Source organism: Balaenoptera ricei, chromosome 5, assembly GCF_028023285.1.
Source record: "Balaenoptera ricei isolate mBalRic1 chromosome 5, mBalRic1.hap2, whole genome shotgun sequence".
NCBI lineage: Eukaryota > Metazoa > Chordata > Mammalia > Artiodactyla > Balaenopteridae > Balaenoptera > Balaenoptera ricei.
The window spans coordinates 56,046,087-56,064,132 of NC_082643.1; the positions used below are offsets into that span (position 1 = coordinate 56,046,087).

The following is an 18,046-nucleotide window of genomic DNA, read 5'->3' on the forward strand; positions in this document are numbered from 1 at the left end:
TGGGCTGTAGGAGATAAATTAAAGTGAGATTGATGTTTCAAAATTGTGAATAATGTAGTTACCATCATTTTTTAACATTATTGTAATTTGATTAAGGTGAATGGTTGATTATACTAGAATAGCAATGAGCCCTTCTTTGAAGTAAATTCAATCCAAAAGTGAGTCAGGTATAGTTTAGTTAAGCATATGGAGTTGGTTAAATTCATTGAAGATTAATTTTGAACCTATTCTCTTTGTTAAATGAGGGGTTCATCCAAGAACTCAAATTCCTACCTTTAAAAAAATTATGGCCAAACAGTTTTTTGATAGATGAGAGAGTAAATTGTTTCGTGAATGGACTTTTTTGGATATTTAGAACATGATTTTAACAATTTCAGCTATTATTAAAAAATAATAATCAATCTTTAGAGTCCATACATCATATTTACTAGAGGAGAGATTGAATAAATCATAAACTCTTGTGATCTTTTAGATATAAAAAATCTCCTTAATTGTTTTTGACAGGAAGAAATTCACAATGAAGGGGAAAAAGCAGTATCAGTGCTATAGTCAACAATATGTATTCTTTAGAACTTTCAAGAACCTCTAAAAGGGGTCTTCCAAGAAAAGCATTTTATAAGCTGTAATATAGTGATTATTTGTATAGAAACCATCTCAGCTACTTTCTGTACTATGTACATAACTTAGGCTACATAGTGTTTGAGTCCCTCAAACTAATATTCGTGTCTCAGAAAGACTAAGCTACCAGGCTAAGTTACAACCAGCTAATCCAAAGCAAATTTGAGACTTCACTATCACAGTAAATTTTTCTACTCATTAGAAGACACAAATGATCAGATATTAATAAGGTTATAAATATTGTTATTATTTACTTTAATTGTATACTCCTTTTAAAGTGTGATTTATCTAGTATAAGAGGATGAGATTAAACAAATGAATTCCAGTATAAAAGCATACATGGAATGTGGGGAGTTTCTTTGAAGAGCTTTGAGAATGTTGGCTCAGGGAAACATTAATTAACAAGTCATCAAAAGAGATAGAAGGAAGAGTAGGATTAAGAACTGAGAACAGAACAGAGAGGAATAAGACTGGGTGGAGTTGCACAGGTGTGGCATAGGTACTTATTACTCATTTTTAAAGGATCTTCTCTACCTAAAAGTTAATTAGTCCTGGAGGGATAAGAACAAAAATGTTCTCCTGCTCATAGGAAATATCTAATTTGCCAAATATATCCACTGCTTACAAACTCTTCTGTTTTGTAAGTTTTATTTAGGATAATGAAGAGATTGAAGAGATTGAAGACCTAGTTGAGGCTATTTTGAAACTTTAAATCAGATTTGTGTGTGTGTGTGTTACAGCTCTTCGTCCAAATGGACTATTTCATGACATCATGTATTTCAAGATATGAAGAATAACTAATGTCCAAACCTTATAAAAATTAGACTAAGGGTGGCCATATGACCTAACTCTAACCCTAGACCACTCTATCTATATGATGCCAAGTTACAATATTTTCTGATTATTTTTAATCTAATTGATTGGTTTTGATGATGAAACGTATCTGTTAAATTATGTTATACAAATAATCCTTGTTTATTGTCGAAACATTAGAAAGTATAGTTAAAGAAAAAGTAAACAAAAAGAAAAAAGTCTACCCATAATCTTATAACATGGGAAAGTTGCAATTGACATCATGTTTTCTTACACATTTAATTAAACATATAAATGATGTTATATATTTGTGTTTATAAATCTATATATGTCCATGTAGATGATGTGGCTTTAGTTTGCAAGGATAAAATCAGATCACATGTAATGTTTCATAACTTTCTTTGGATAAATAAAAAAAGCAAATCAATTTCTCCTCATCAACATGAGTACACAAACCATGCTATTTTGCTCACTGTTGTATCCCTAGCAGCTAACATAGTACTCCAGGATGATTTGTTAAATGAATGAGTATTAGGGTCTATCCTCTTTGACACATTTGAGGCTTCTATGTTTTAAGCTAATATAAAGACCTGATGTATAAGTTATAGATTGTGTTGTATGAGTTGGTAGAGAGACAGGTAGATTTAGAATATTTATCATCTGATTTGAGCCACTTTCCTCCTTTCGTAGGTACAACATATCTTCCCAGAGAAGATCTTGGCCACTGTGGATGACAATCCTTATTTTTCTTGGAGTGATGACAATCTTGGCAGTAACTTCGGTCTCCTTGTCCATTTTCTGGCAGTTGGTCAGTATTGACACTTCAATTTTCACCCTTACTACTAAATCTCTTTTAACTCTTAGAAATTGACAAGAAACAACAGAAATGTTAAATCTCTTTATGGAAACTTTCTCATCTACTTACTACTTTATTTCAACATAATAACTTTTTATATTATTTGACACCAAAGTTTATAATATTTTGGAATCAGATGCCTCTTTGATCCAGTCTATAAGTTATATCAACAGCTATGGGAGTATGGGCAAGACTGAAATGCTCAATACTTTGATGCCAATATTCATTGTCAATAAAAGTGCTTATATAGTAGGTTTGTAGTTAAGTTGTACATCTTTTAGTAAATATACCTCAAACTTTGGAGATCTCTACTCTTCTTGGCTCATTTCTGATATTGGTTGTTAAGATATAATTGATAAGCAGCAATGGATAATCCACTAATGGGTCTTCTAATAGTGGATAGTCAAGAGTAGTTAAATGGCTGAATGCTCATACTAACTTGATCTTATTTTTAATAACTTTTATTTACCCTACATCCAGAAAAGCATGTTTTTCCAGCTTATTTTTACCTTTCAGAAAAGTAAACCCTTAAATCTGTGTAACCATTTAATGTTTTTAAAGAAATTTGATATCCATTATTCTGCTTGATCCTCATACTAATCCTTTGAGCCTGGGAGGGCAGGTTTTACTATTATCCTTATTCTCATATGCAAGAAACTGAGGCTCAGTAAAGCCAAGTGACTTCCTAGATATCACAGGCTTTTAAGTGGCATAGCTGAGCACAAACCCACATCTTAATACTTTAAGTGTATTATTCTATTGACTTTATCATGATTTTTCTGTTTTATTCCTCTGAAACATATCACCCTATACAATAATGCAATGTGGATACATTTTGCTTGATTCAATGAAAATTCCAGTTCTCTTCCAACCTAACCTCTTCTCCTTTGCTTCTTCCCAACCATCTTAGTTTCAAATTTAAAAACTTATCCTTCAGAAGCATAGTGGTTGCTCACAGTCTCTTGCCTGCCATGTCTACCCACAAACTCTCTGTAGTCTGAATCTTGCTATCCTCTTCTTGACTCTACTCATTAAAAACTAACTTTATTCACATAATTTCCTTATTGATAGTGCTCTGAGTTTTCCAAATCAAACTCTCATAAAGAAGCCCTGTCAGCATGTTAGTGAGGACCAGTAGCTTAACTAGCTATCCTTCCAAAATATAGTTTGCATTTAACATTGTTTCTTCTTCTGGAGAAACAATGACTTAGTGGAAAGGAGTGATGCAAAAGGGAGAACTATAGGAATCCTGGTTTGAGCAGGAAGTGTGTGGGATGAGAATTTACTCTTGAATTTCTCTATATGATCAACTACCTACAATTTCAGATACAAAGCTGGACGAGCTTATATTACCTGAAGTTAAATTAGTTGAACTGGGCTTCTTGAAGTAAAAATAGACACTCAAACTCGGTTATAAAGGTTGTTTGAAGTCATTTTGGAAGATGGGTTTACTCTAGGATTCTGGCTTAGGAGCTAACACAATCTTTGTTAATATTGAGAGCAACTAGAGTTGGATGAGAGCTAGGGGAATCTCTCATTCAAGTGGTAGTAAATTAATTTCCCTGTCTGAGTATATCCATTGAATATTAATTTTGAGATAAAGATATGGAGGGACTTGAGGTCACTTCCTATTTTAAAATTTTCTAAGCATTTCCTTATTTCACAGGAAAGACTTACTATTACCAAGGTGATTTTCATATTTCTGGAGTCACATACAATGATAATTGTGAAAAAGCAGTTTCACAAGTCAGCACAGATCTGAGCAAATATATTGAGACTAAGGTAAGTCAGAGATTTATCTTACTAATTTTATTATAAATTTGATTGAAACATGTGGTGGCGTTCTTTGTTTTTTTCTCTTGACAGATGTCTGATGCATTTCAAAATTCTGGTGTATACAAAGAATATATCTACTCTCAAGTCATGTTTGATAGAAGAGTCATGTACCACAATGTTCATTGCAGCACTACTTACAATAGCCAGGACTTGGAAGCAACCTAAGTGTCCATCAACAGATGAATGGATAACAAAGATGTGGCACATATATACAATGGAATATTACTCAGCCATAAAAAGAAACAAAATTGAGTTATTTGTAGTAAGGTGGATGGACCTAGAGTCTGTTATACAGAGTGAAGTAAGTCAGAAAGAGAAAAACAAATACCGTATGCTAACACATATATATGGAATCTAAAAAACAAAAACGAAACAAAAAATGGTCATGAAGAACCTAGGGGCAAGACGGGAATAAATACACAGACCTACTAGAGAATGGACTTGAGGATATGGGGAGAGGGAAGGGTAAGCTGGGACAAAGTGAGAGGTGGCATGGACATATATACACTACCAAATGTAAAATAGATAGCTAGTGGGAAGCAGCTGCATAGCACAGGGAGATCAGCTCGGTGCTTTGTGTCCACCTAGAGGGGTGGGATAGGGAGGGTGGGAGGGAGACGCAAGAGGGAGGAGATAGGGGGATATATGTATATATATAGCTGATTCACTTTGTTATAAAGCAGACAGTAACATACCATTGTAAAGCAATTATACTCCAATAAAGATGTTTAAAAAAAAAAAAAGGAACTTATAAATGAGTTGCATGAGGCCTGTGGGCTTGAGGGTGTTTATCTCTACTATAAACTCTTTCGTCTGCACTCTTGTAGTCACCCTACTATGTTAGCTTTGCCAGATGCATATCCTTGATCTTAAATTATCTATAGCAGTGGTTCTCAAACTGTGAGCTCTTAGGATCGACTTATATTCTTCAAAATTATTAAGAACCCCAAAGAGCTTTTGCTTATATAGGCTATAACTACTGATATTTATCATATTAAAAGTTAAAACAGAAAAATATTTAAAATATTTAATCCACTTAAAATAACGATAATAAACTCATTACATGTTAATATAACAGAATTTTTATTTAAAAAATAGCTAGATTTTCCAAGACAAAAATATGAGAAAAATGGCTTGCTTTATAGTTTTGCAAATGTCTTTAATATATAGCTTAATAGAAGACAGCTGGATTCTCATATCTGCTTTTCTATTAAATTTGTTGTTTTGGTTAAAGTATATGAAGAAAATCTGACATTTACACAGGTATGCAGTTGAAAAAGGGAAGAGTATGGCAATAATATTTCTAGATATTCTCCATGGAAAATATTACTCAACAAGTGGTAGTTTCTTCCAATGTGGAATTTAACCTTATCAATGAACTTTTGGTGCTGTTATATTAAAATCCATTAGAATACCTTGTATTTTGAATGAATCTTTTATCCATAAGTGATTTTGTTCCAGCATTTATTAGTCATTTTGAGTTATTCATATGTTCCAAGTATTGACAGCTTTCATTATATAATACCAAAAAATCATATTCATCAATATCAGAACCAACCTCATCATAAAGTCTTTCATTATCTGGGGGCTGCCAAGTTCACAGAGGCACATATACATTTACCATAATTCTAATTTTTCACAATAAATCTCAAATTTTATCATTAACAACAAATATTGTTAGTTGTTTTCCTTGTTTACTTTATACATTTACTTTACTTTATACATTTTCAAGATAATGTCTACCAAATACTGATTCTAAATAACCATAGTTTTCAGTCATTCTTTTCAAATAAAATGTTGTTGCATGACAAAAGTGGTGACTTCAGCTTATAAACTGTACAATTGCTCAAGTGCTTTCACTCAAGATAGCCGTTTTAATTTAGTATGCAGCAAAAGTGCTTATGTGTACTTCTCATTTTGTCATTTAGAATATTACAAAGACAGATATTGAGTGTCAAGATTTTATACAATTTATAATTTTTAATGTTTCATTCAGGGCATTCTTGATGAAACTTGATATTTTCCCCTGTGAATATGTGGCAGTGAAAATACTATGATACAATGACTCCTAGTATAGTTTGATTCCACTAACTTGATTTGTTAAAGTACTAGCAGTTTTAGTGGTTACTGCTTTCACACCATTGGTTTGATTTCACAGACCTCTTGAAAGGATCTTAGAGACACTCAGGGGTTACCAGACCACACTTTTAAAACCACTGATCTATGCTAATTGTTCTCAAGGGAAGTGTACATAACCAATTCCAAAATAATCTTATCAATCCATACAAAACCAAAAAATCACTAATCTATATACTCATGTATGACAGAAGCATGTGGAAGAGGCAATTAACCCAGAAAGGGGGATGAGGGCAATCAAAGGTTTATCAGAGGAAGTGCCCCTGAGATGAACAAGAAGATGAACAAGAAAAATCCAGGAAAAGACTTCCTGGTAAAGGGGTGGAGGTGCTTGGGAATGGCACCCAAAACAGAGAAAACACATTGTCAAACACCGTGACTGGACATAGCATCGTGTATTAGTCAAGATAGGCTAGATTATATTGTGCTAATACACACCTAAATCTTCATAGTGTAGCACATCAAAATTTATTTCTCCCTCATTGACTATTACCAGTAGGACAACTCTCTAAGGCAGCTGGGTCAGCAACCCAGGCTTCTTTTGTGTTGTGGCTATGCCATGTGAACACGTGGCTCCAGAATCCACGGCAGAGGAGGAGAAAGCTGCTAATAATAGCTCCACTAATAGAACTGAACAAATATCCGCTAATGCTCCTAGACCATTAGCCATAACCCCTCAAATGGCCCCTTCTAACTTTAAGGAGGCTGAGAAATGTGAGAGAGGGCTTGGGTATTTGGAGAGCCTTACATTTCTATGGCTTAACCTATTTCCTTAAAACAGATCCCTGGCACACATAATTTCTAAGAGTAAAGAGTTAAGGGCTCTGTTAATCAACCAGAATGATGACTAGTAGAAAGATCCACACTGCAGTTTCAGACCAAAAAGGAGTATAAGTAGAGGAGGGGAGATCAGATAAAAAGCGAGAGATTCTTTATGGTATAAAGATCAAAATCTCCCTCTGATATCGGAGAGCTAACTTTTTTCTTTAAATGGGTAAAAGAGGGAAAGAGAAACAGGTACTATGTAGAGAGAAGTCTAGAATTACACAAATTTATATCATAATGCTAATAAAAAAAGTTATACTAAACTACTATGTAGTTTGTTCCTACTGTGTAAAATATGCATTAAAAGACTAAAAGGAAATACAGGATGATTTCAACAATTAATTCTGGTGATATTTCTATTTTCCATAATGAGCATGTTTACATTATAACCAAGGGAAAAACTTAAGTTTCATTTTAAAAATGTCAATCTAAATGATACATTTTCTACAAATGAGTCTGATATTGAGATGAGATATTCATTAATACAGTGAACATACTTTCCCCTACCTTAAGTTGGGATGTGTGGCTTGATATAAATTTGACAAGATTGAAAATTTTGCATTAAACAGTCTTGGAAAATCATATGGCTGCATAGCCACAAAGAACTGAAAAGCTGTAATTATTCTTCTTTAAGCTCAAATGGGACATATTTATATATATGTATATATACATAACATACATATAATGTATATATAGATATACATATGTGTATATGTACGTAATGTACATATATATATTTTAACATACATCCTTGCTCTCCACAGAGGTGTTACTGAAATTTGTGTTAATCCAATTTCTGTAAACTGAATTATGTTTTAAATTACCAAAATAGCTTGGTATTTAAATAATGCATTATTTTGAATTATTTTTCTGTAAAATATATATATATATATGTATACACACACATATTTGCTTAAAGGATAATAAGCATCTCATTTTTACCTCTGAAATCTGGGCTTTTTTTTTTTTTTCTTTCTTTTGCAAACAGGAGAGAACACCTATGTTCTATCATTTCTCCCAGCAGAGCACTAGAACCCAAGCATCATGCTTCACAAATTCAATCTTTATTTTGGGTAAATGAGGAATATAAGCTGAGATGATTTGTGCATATTCTTATCAATTTGTGTCAGATGTCAAGTGTGTGGAGACAGCTAACAGCCCAGAGGGCAAACAGTTTTTAATGAGGGTGTCATCACATCTAGGGAAGGTTAAAAATGGTTCTGGGAAGAAGCACAGGTTAAGTTCATTTTTTAAAATCCACTCTTGCAAAGGACAATATCAAGTTCCATGATAAATAAAGATATATCTATTACGTAATGGATTCTGTTCTAAAAAACACATGATCTAGTGAAGATAAAGTATAAATACCCAGCAAACTCAGATGCAAGATAGTTGTAATAACTGCCAGTTTTAGACCTCTAAATACCATTTCATATCTCTGGACACCCCTGAGGCAGACGCCCCTGCAGGAGAAGACAGGGCACAGCGGTGCATGTTTCTTCTTGCACTTCAGGCCCAGGGGACAGCAATTTTTGGGGAAGTCAGTGCAGATCTCTGCCTGAGGGACACGTAGACATGCCTATAGGGACAGTAGCTGTTACTGCAAATCCCCTGAGGCAGGGGCAGTGCTCTCCTCAGTTGCACCTGCCCAAGTGGATGTAGTAAGTGCAATATTCCTCCTTCTTCTGTTGCTTCTGCCTGGCCTACCAGACGATGGCTGGCTGGCCTGGCTAGCCAGGGAGCAGCTGCAGGTGCTGGTAGGCTCCAACCCACCTGCATGCAGGAAGGGCCTGCTGCCCCCAGTGCAGGTGGACCACCAAGTATTTTCTGAATTTCTATTTGTTCAGAACCATAAACATTGTTATTGAATCTGTTGAAGAAGTACAAAATATGTTTGCTGCCTACAAACTTGGGGAGTATAAACTAAATACTACATGAAATACCAGTGGACAAAGCAAGGCAGAACAAAGTTGGGAAGTGTACTTTCTGTAAGCATTCTAAGATGGTAAAATCATATCAAGATGGAATAGTTGTCCCAGAATGATTTAAAGCATGGATGTCAGAATCATCAGAACTGAACTGGAATTCTGTCCCTGCTGCCCAGCTGTATGAATTAGACAAGTTTCTTAAGCTCCACAAGTCCCCATGTCTTTGTCTACAAAGTAGGAATGATAATAGTACCAAGGCTCATAAATAACATAACGAATGTAAAGTATTTAACACAGTGCCTAGTGCCCCACCATACGCGTACGCGTGCGCGCACACCCACACCCCCGCCCCAAATGGTGATCTACTGTTAGAGAAGCTTTAGGGAAGTTTAGGCCTTGATGTAAAGGGAGAATCTGGACAGGTAGAAACGGTGGGAAAAGGCTGGCATTTTGGGTGAGGGGAATGATGAACTTGAACAAAGCAACGATGGTGGCACATTTGAGCACACTAGGAAAGAAATGCACATTAGGGACCATAGGGATGGGATCTGGCATATGGGGTTAATCTAGAGAAGTGCCTCTCAGTTTTGGAGCCCTAAAGGAGGGAGTGGGATGTGTAGCTATCATAAGGAATCCTCAAATCTATTAGTGCTCCAAACAATGCCTTAAAGTGAATAATATGTATTACTTCCCACTTCCAAATATGTATAGATGCTATTGAAATTCATAAAATATAAATTTATTTAAAAGAACTGTTGAATTAAAGCTATTTTAACATTTATCAAAGAATACCATTCTTCAGGTCTCAACTTAAATCTCACATCTTCAGAGATTTTTCTCCTCATTCCACTACTTGAAATAGTGCCCAGGCCCTCACCACTTTCTGCCCTCAGTTGCTTTAATTTGTTTTTTAGCATCAAAACCAACCTGGAATTACGTGTTTATTTGTTTACTCTGTCTCCTCTCTTTGTAAGCTACCATGAAGGCAAGGACTTTGTCGTATTCACTACGAAAACACCAGCACCCAGAACAGTGCCTCTACACGGTGGGCCTCCAGTAAATATTTGCTGAATAAATGAACAAGTCTACAAAATACTAGATTCAAATGCATGCTACAAGGCAAATAAATTATGTTATATGCATCATCTTTGTCTTCTCAATGAATAATTTAAATTAAAATAGCAGCAGAAGACTCTTCACTTCCTCTTTATAGTCATCATCAGCCCTTTGCATGAAATGACAATTTCTTATTAATATAAGAGATGTCACAGAAGAATTGGCCCAATTATGACACACATAAGAGGGAAATGAGTCTTTGTTCTAAGAGGCTGCAGCTTAATTGTGTGAAAGAATATTGCTTTTGAGATATAAGTATATGACTTAACTATTCATTTCAGTGCTCAAATGATAAAGACATTAATCAGAGCTTCCGCTAACCTCAGACATGTTAAACCTCTGCCATATTATTTAAAATTAGGTAATATGTATTGTCACTTGGATGCCTAGTCATCTATTACCAATACATTTTGAACTCCTGCAACCCCAGACACCTTAAGAAAATGATCGCATGTCATGATATTGTTTAAAGGCATGATAGAAACAAGATCTGTTATTATATATTAAACAAGCAGGTCATCAAAGGATATACTGAACATTTGATGAGAAATTTGGTGTGATCCAAAGTACTCAATATATAGTATTATGTCAGGAGGCATCTGAATTTTTAACAGTGTCATATTATTGTTCCCTGGTCATGTTTATTCATTTCCCTGACCTTTATTCTGACATAATTAGATTACCGCTAATTGTAGGGCAAAAGTTGACAGTTCCATTACAGTATTTTATGTTACTGAGCTTCCTCTCCCAAGAATTTGACAGGGTTGTTTTCACTTCATTGTCTTCCTATGAGAAGAATGTGAAAATAGTGGTCATGCTGTGCTCTTTTCTTCTCTCTAGTCTGATTTAAACACTTTACATTAGCAAATTTGCTCTGGTTATTTGGCCACAAATGAACGGTATGCATTAGTATAAATCAAAATAGTAATCAAATAAACAAGTACACATGGGATAACCTGTTTATCTATATACTAACCTATTACTACATCAGAGTTTCTGATATGTCTGTCCCTAAAACATCCTAAACTCTACCTCTTGCAAATCAAGTAAGATTTTTTACAGTGCTAATGACTTGAATAGTTGCACGTATAACTCCCTTCCACCCACCAAACCATCGGTTAACCTATGAAATTTGTCATGGTTCTCCTAGTAGGACAATCTCATCTACTTTCTTGGAGCCCAGTAAATATGATTCTTCTGTTCCTCTTTTATCTCTCAATAAATTAACTTTAGGTAAGTCCACAAAGATTCTGTTTCTGCAATTTAAAACTATTGCTGATTTTTTTAATAAGGTGAATAGGACTTGACTCTAGGCAGAAACCCTAATCACAGGGGATCTTAGAATCACCAACTATCTTAGTCTGGATTTCTTAGAAAACAGATCCTGAAGCAGAAAGCCTTACTTTGGGGGGTTTGCAATTCTAGGGAAGAAAGAGTGAGGGAAAGGGGCCAATGAGCAGGGAGGTATGGAAAGCAAATGCAATGAGGAAGATTACCAGTCTGGCTAGAGCTTTATATCAAGCTAATACAATATCTTCAGAATATCTACATGAGCTACTGTGTTTCTGCATAGACTGACCAGGGAGAGAGAGGAAGAAGAGTTTATCCACCTTCTCCTATCTGCCTTTGAACAAAGTTCACCATATAGTGAATCAACAGTGACACACTTTTAGGTTGTACCACCTGGTCCTTCCAGTAGCCATGGGAAATCTAAATCCCAAGACAGCAGTGACAGCATTCATAACACCAGCCACACTGCATGAGGTGAGCTAGTGAGCAGAAGCGAGTCAGTGATACTGCCTACCTGTCCATGTATAGGCTTCAATCTCACAGATGCAGCTGGGCAAGCCAGTGCACCTCCTGTGTGTCTCAGGCAAAGGAAGAGCCCAAATGGGAAGCATGAGGTGTAGTGTAAAGAATGAGCCGACATGTTGTCAGTCTTGCTTGAGAATCCCATGAACGAGGGACTGGGAGCAGTCACCTCGATGTGACTGCCTGGCCAAGCAAGCAGAATACCATGAAAACATGGCTCCCACCATAAAGACATCAGCAAGCTTTCCTCCAACAGAGTCTGAAACTCCTCTTCTATGGTCTATGCTAATGTGTAGGTGCCAGGAAATCTGGAGGATTATTAGGACCAACCAGAGAAAACTATGGTCTAGAATCCAAAGGTTGAACAAAAACTGGGTCTAGTCATAACCCAACAGAGCTGGAAGGGAGTGAGCTCATGAAAGAGTATTGTGGCCATTATAAGAAACACACCCCCCCCCCCCACACTATTTATGGAAATTAAGCTTGTAAAAGAAGTAGGGGAATAAGCCACTCTTAATTCTTACCTGTTCAAACTAAGTTCATTAAAGATATCCAACGATTTTACAGTATTCACTAAAATGAGGCAAAGTAAACCAAAGCAAGTAGTACCCCAAAGAATACATACAGATGGCCAACAGGCACATGAAAAAATGTTCAGCACCACTAATCAGAAGAGAAATGCAAATCAAAACCACAATGAGATATTACCTCACACCTGTCAGAATGGCTATCATCAAAAAGACCACAAATAATAAATGTTGGGGGGGATGTGAAGAAAGGGGAACCCTTGTACACTGTTGGTAGGAATGTAAATTGATGCAGCCACTGTGGAAAACAGTATGGAGGTTCCTCATAAAACTAAAAATAGAACCACCATATGATCCAGCAATTCCACTCCTGGATATATATATCTGAAAAAAAATAAAAACATTAATTTGGAAGGATATATGTACCCCAGTGTTTATAACAATATTATTTATGATAGCCAAGATATGGAAGAAGCCTAGGTGTCCATCAACAGATGGATGGGTAAAGAAGATGTGGTATATATATATATATATAGTATACTCACACACGTGTTTGTGTGCGCACACACCCACACCCACAATGGAATACTACTCAGCCATAAAAAAGAATGAAATTTTGCCATTTGAAACATCATGGATGGACTTGAAGGGTATTATGCTTAATAAAGTAAGTCAGACAGAGGAAGACAAGTACTGTAGGATATCATTTATATGTGAAATCTAAAAAATAAAACAAACTAGGGCATAGAGCAAAAAAAAAAAAAAAAAAACCAGACTCACAGATATAGAGAAAAAACTAGTAGTTACGAGTGAGGAGAGGAAAGAGGGGAGGGGCAAGATAGGAGTTTGAGAGGATTGAGAGGTACATACTACTATGTATAAAATAAATGAGCTACAAAGAAATATTGTAAAGCACAGGGAATATAGCTAATATTTTATAATATCTATAAATGGAGTATAACCTTTAAAAATTGTGACTCACTATGTTGTACACCTGAAACTTATAGAATATTGTAAGTTAACTATACCTCAATAAAAAAGAAAACAGTACCTGCACCATGGGAAATGTGAGGCACTGTGAGGTAATGAAAAGAAAACTACTTGGAAGTAAGAAAAACTGGATTCCAGTCCCAACTTTGTTACTCATATTGTGGCTTGAGAAGTTTGCTCAACTTCCCTGATCTCAGTTTGCTTTCCAGCTTTGTGCTGTACACTTCACAGTGATGTGAGGATTAAAGGAAACGAAGTACTGAAAATGTTCATTACAGCAAAAGGAAATCAGCAAATCTTGTTTAAATCAGAAACTGCTCTTGAACTATATTTTGTCACAACTTTTTTTCTTCTCCAATATTTAACTTTACATGCAAATATGTATACTAGTATCTCTCACCATCTATGTGACATTAATTGGTTGGATCTTGCTATGAATTAGTTATTTTGCTTTGAATTAGTGAATTAGTGAAAAATTCAACTGAGGTGTTACAAACATTCTCTGAAGAATGATTGTTCTCGGGCATCAATATCTGGGCACTGACAATTACTCCTCAATAACAGTACTTAACTATTTATTGGGCACTTCTTATGTAACAGGTTGTAACCTAAGTGCTTAATATAGGCAATCTCATTTAACTTCCTAGTAGCCCTATGATGTAGAAACAGGTCAGCTACATAATTTGTAGGGCCTAATGAAACGTGAAAATTTGAGGTCCCTTAAGCTTTTTCCTCTGAAAACATCTTATTACTGATAAAACATAATAGGGATATTGGTGTTGTATGAGTAACATTATAAAATAATAAATGGCAAAATATATAATTATTGCTATCACAATAAATAGCAACACTTTGTAATATAATTGTTATAAAAATTTGGGGTTTACTTTTATAAAAACTCATTTGTTAGCTTATTAAAATTTATACTTTTATCAACCTTGTTTTCAACTGGTATCATTAAAATTTATGTCAGTAGCTCTTGGCAAGATCACAATTTTTTTTCTTTTTTAAAAGGTAAACAATTTAGTTAAAAGTTTATTTTAAATAAATGTAATTTTTGACAGTTGTAGGTTTACAGAAAAGTGCAGTGTCCGTGTCCCCACACAGTTCTCTCTATTGTTGCCATCTTACATTAATATGGTTTATTTATTATAATTATTGTACCAATATTAATACATTATTATTCGATAAAGTCCATACTTTACTCATATTTCTTCAGTTTTTTTTCCCTAACGTCCCTTTTCTGTTCTTGGACCCCATCCCAGCTACCATAATATATTTAATTGTCATGTCTCCTTAGGATCATTTTGTCTGTGACAGTTTCTCAAACTTACCTTATTTTGATGACCTTGATAATTTTGAAGAGTACTGGTCAGGTATTTTGTAGAATGTCCCTCGACTAGGGTTTGTCTAATGTTTTTCTCATGATTAGATTGGGGTCACAGGTTTGGGGGAAGAATACTACAGAGGTACAATGTCATTTTCATTACATCATTATATGCCATTTACATGATTTATTACCGTTGATGTTGACCTTGTTCACCTGGCTGAGGTAGTGATCGTGTGGTTTCTCCACTGTAAAGTTACTCTTCCTCCTCACCTTCCCAAAGGGTCCTCTTTGGAAGGAAGTCACTCTTTGCAGCCACCCTTAAAGAGTGGAGAGTTATATTCCACTTCCTTGAGAATGGAGTATCTACATAATTAGGAATTCTTCTACATGAGAGATTTGTCTCTTCTCCCTCACTTATTTTTTTTTTCCAAGCATTTACTTATATCAGTATACACTCATGGATATTTATTTTGTACGTTGAGTTATAATCCAATACTTTGTTGCTCAAATTGTTCCAAATTTAACCTTCGAAGCTCTTTTTTTTTTTTTTTTTAGTAAATTTATTTATTTATTTTTGGCTGTGTTGGGTCTTCATTGCTGCGCACGGGCTTTCTTTAGTTGTGGCGAGTGGGGGCTACTCTTCGTTGCTGTGCGCGGGTGTTTCATTGTGGTAGCTTCTCTTGTTGCGCAGCACGTGCTCTAGGCGCACGGGCTTCAGTAGTTGTGGCATGTGGGCTCAGTAGTTGTGGCTCGCAGGCTCTAGAGCGCAGGCTCAGTAGTTGTGGCGCACAGGCTTAGTTGCTCTGCGGCATGTGGGATCTTCCTGGACCAGGGCTTGAAACCGTGTCCCCTGCATTGGCAGGTGGATTCTTAATCACTGTGCCACAAGGGAAGTCCTAGAAGCTCTTTTAGTTGCCTCCTGTGTCCAAACTAGGTGACATACTACCATCACGTTTTTTTGTTTTGTTTTTGGGGGGGGGGGTTTGCTTGTTTGTTAGCACTTTCTTTCTGGAACTACAATGTACTGTGGGCTCATCTTATGTATTTCCTGTCCCAGTCCTAAACTCAGCCATTTCTTCATGGAGCCCTGGTGCCTTTTATTGGAGAATGGTATTAGAAATCAAGATTTGGGAGCTAAGTATGTCTGTGGTTACTGTGTTTCCTTGCTTCTAAATCCTCTCAGCTGAAAGAAGGAGGAAATATGCCTACATATATACATACATAGTATATACATAGTAAATATATGTTTGTATACATATGTGTTATACACTATGTATACATATTTACAAGCATAGTGTATACATAGTAAATATATGGGTGTATATGTATATATATATCCAGTGTATATGCGTCTACAAATATCTCTCTGTGTAGCAATTTGTATCCATATTAAACTAAATATGAATTCATACTTATGTCTCTAAATCTAATCCATTACCACATGGATCATTCTAGTCTTAACATTTTTGAGAATTTTTAATTTTGAGAAAGCTCTTTTCACTGATGCGACTGCTACTGGACCTCTTAAGAGTATTTTATACAATCTGACATCATTTAGGTAAATTTCTAATAAATTATTTAAAAATATATGTTTTAGTATCTCTAGAGCTGATGATTCTCACATAACTAAAAAGATTTTTCTAACAAGAGTTAACTTTTCATAGAAATCAGTTCTGAGTAAGTCTGAAATTAATTTTAAATTCAAATTTATACAATGAAATTTTAATGTTTCTTCAGACATTTCTTGTAACTTGTGGAGGCCATACAAAAAATTGAAAGTGGCATCATGATTGTATATAATTCAAAGTGCCTATACAAAGAAAACTTAATTAAAAAAATTTTTTTCATTAATAATCACTTCATTCAAAGTACCATGTGAAAATAATTTTCTTTTCCATTGAATGCAATGATCTTTAAAGATAATTTCTAAGACTATAGGTATTTGTTTTGCAATGGTGGAGCAGTTTTCAAAATTGGAGACTCTATACTTTTTTAAGAATTCTAATAACTCCCTGATATACTTTATTGCAAGGTCCATGTGTATGACTTTATTTTGTAATAATTTACTGGGAAAGTTTATTGATTGAATGCTTGCAGTCCTTCTGACAAAGCTCAGGCTAGAGAGTTAATATTTGTGCAGACTTTGCAGGGAGAGCTCTGGAACAGAAAGATGAGCTGGTCTTCTACCACCGTCTCATCCCTGCGTCCATGTGAGGACCTTTCTTGGGCAATGGCCACTACCACTGCTACTGCCACAATTGTCACTACCAACCTGAACCAAGGTCCCATTCTGGCAGCCCGCTCAGACATGCACATGTGCTCCAGACAGTGAGGCCCGCAGCTTGTCACCTATACTGCCCGTGGTGCCTTGGGACTTGAGCCTACAGATGTGGGCACTACTGCTTGATCACAGTCATATGTGCCCACTGTTACCCAGTGTATTGCCTCTGCTCATGCACATGTTCACAGTTAAAATAACTAAGAATTTCAAGATGGCACAGTAGAACATTAAACCAAGTGGGAGCCCTTCTGGTAGGAAGTGTCCTGTAAGACTATACAAGTTGTATTCTCATGAACCTGTCAGTAGGATAGAGACTCTTAGTAGCCTTATTAAAAAAATTAGAAAACTAAGGTTTGAAAAGTCACCTGCCCAAGGTTATATAGCTAGTAAACAGCAGAACTAGGGATTAAACCCAAATATATCTAATCCAAAAATTAAATTCTTAGTTATGTGCTGAGCCATATAGAAAAGCTCACTCCATCTTAAACTTCTGGTTGGTCACAGAAACTGCTGATGGCTTATTCTGTTGAAGCAGTAGCACTGTCTTTCTATAGGGTAATGTCTTATTCCTAATTCCAAATAAAAATAACAATTAAAAAAATAGGTCTGTAGTACTGACATCTTTAGTAGAGTAAATGTTATAAAATGAATGAATGGTTGTGGATGTGGCTTATTCCTTCAATTACAGTGGTGGAGGAACCATATAACCCACACTCCAGGGGTGCACTAATCAGATTTGAATCCCAGTGGGGCCACTAACTTACTAGGTGACCTTGGACAAGTTGCTTAATTTCTCTTTGCCTTTTCCTCCCACCTGTAAAATGGTAGGAACAATAATACCTACCTCATAGGGTTTTCACTGAGAATTTAGTGAGTTAATTCCCATGAAGCACTTAGTAAGCTGCCTGGCATATATATTTAAGTACTTAATAAATGTTAGCATTTGTATATCTTTAAATTTTTATAATAATTTTATAT

At 35.5% G+C, this 18,046-nt stretch overlaps 1 protein-coding gene across 1 annotated transcript in view; it reads left to right on the plus strand.

The window, feature by feature from the left end:
• Window positions 1–6,813: 6,813 nt before the first annotated feature.
• TMPRSS11F (transmembrane serine protease 11F) overlaps window positions 6,814–18,046 on the plus strand; it is a 106,990-nt gene continuing 95,757 nt past the window's right edge. The window contains 1 exon segment of the mRNA XM_059923831.1: window positions 6,814–6,989. Coding sequence (XP_059779814.1) covers window positions 6,814–6,989 — 176 coding nt within the window.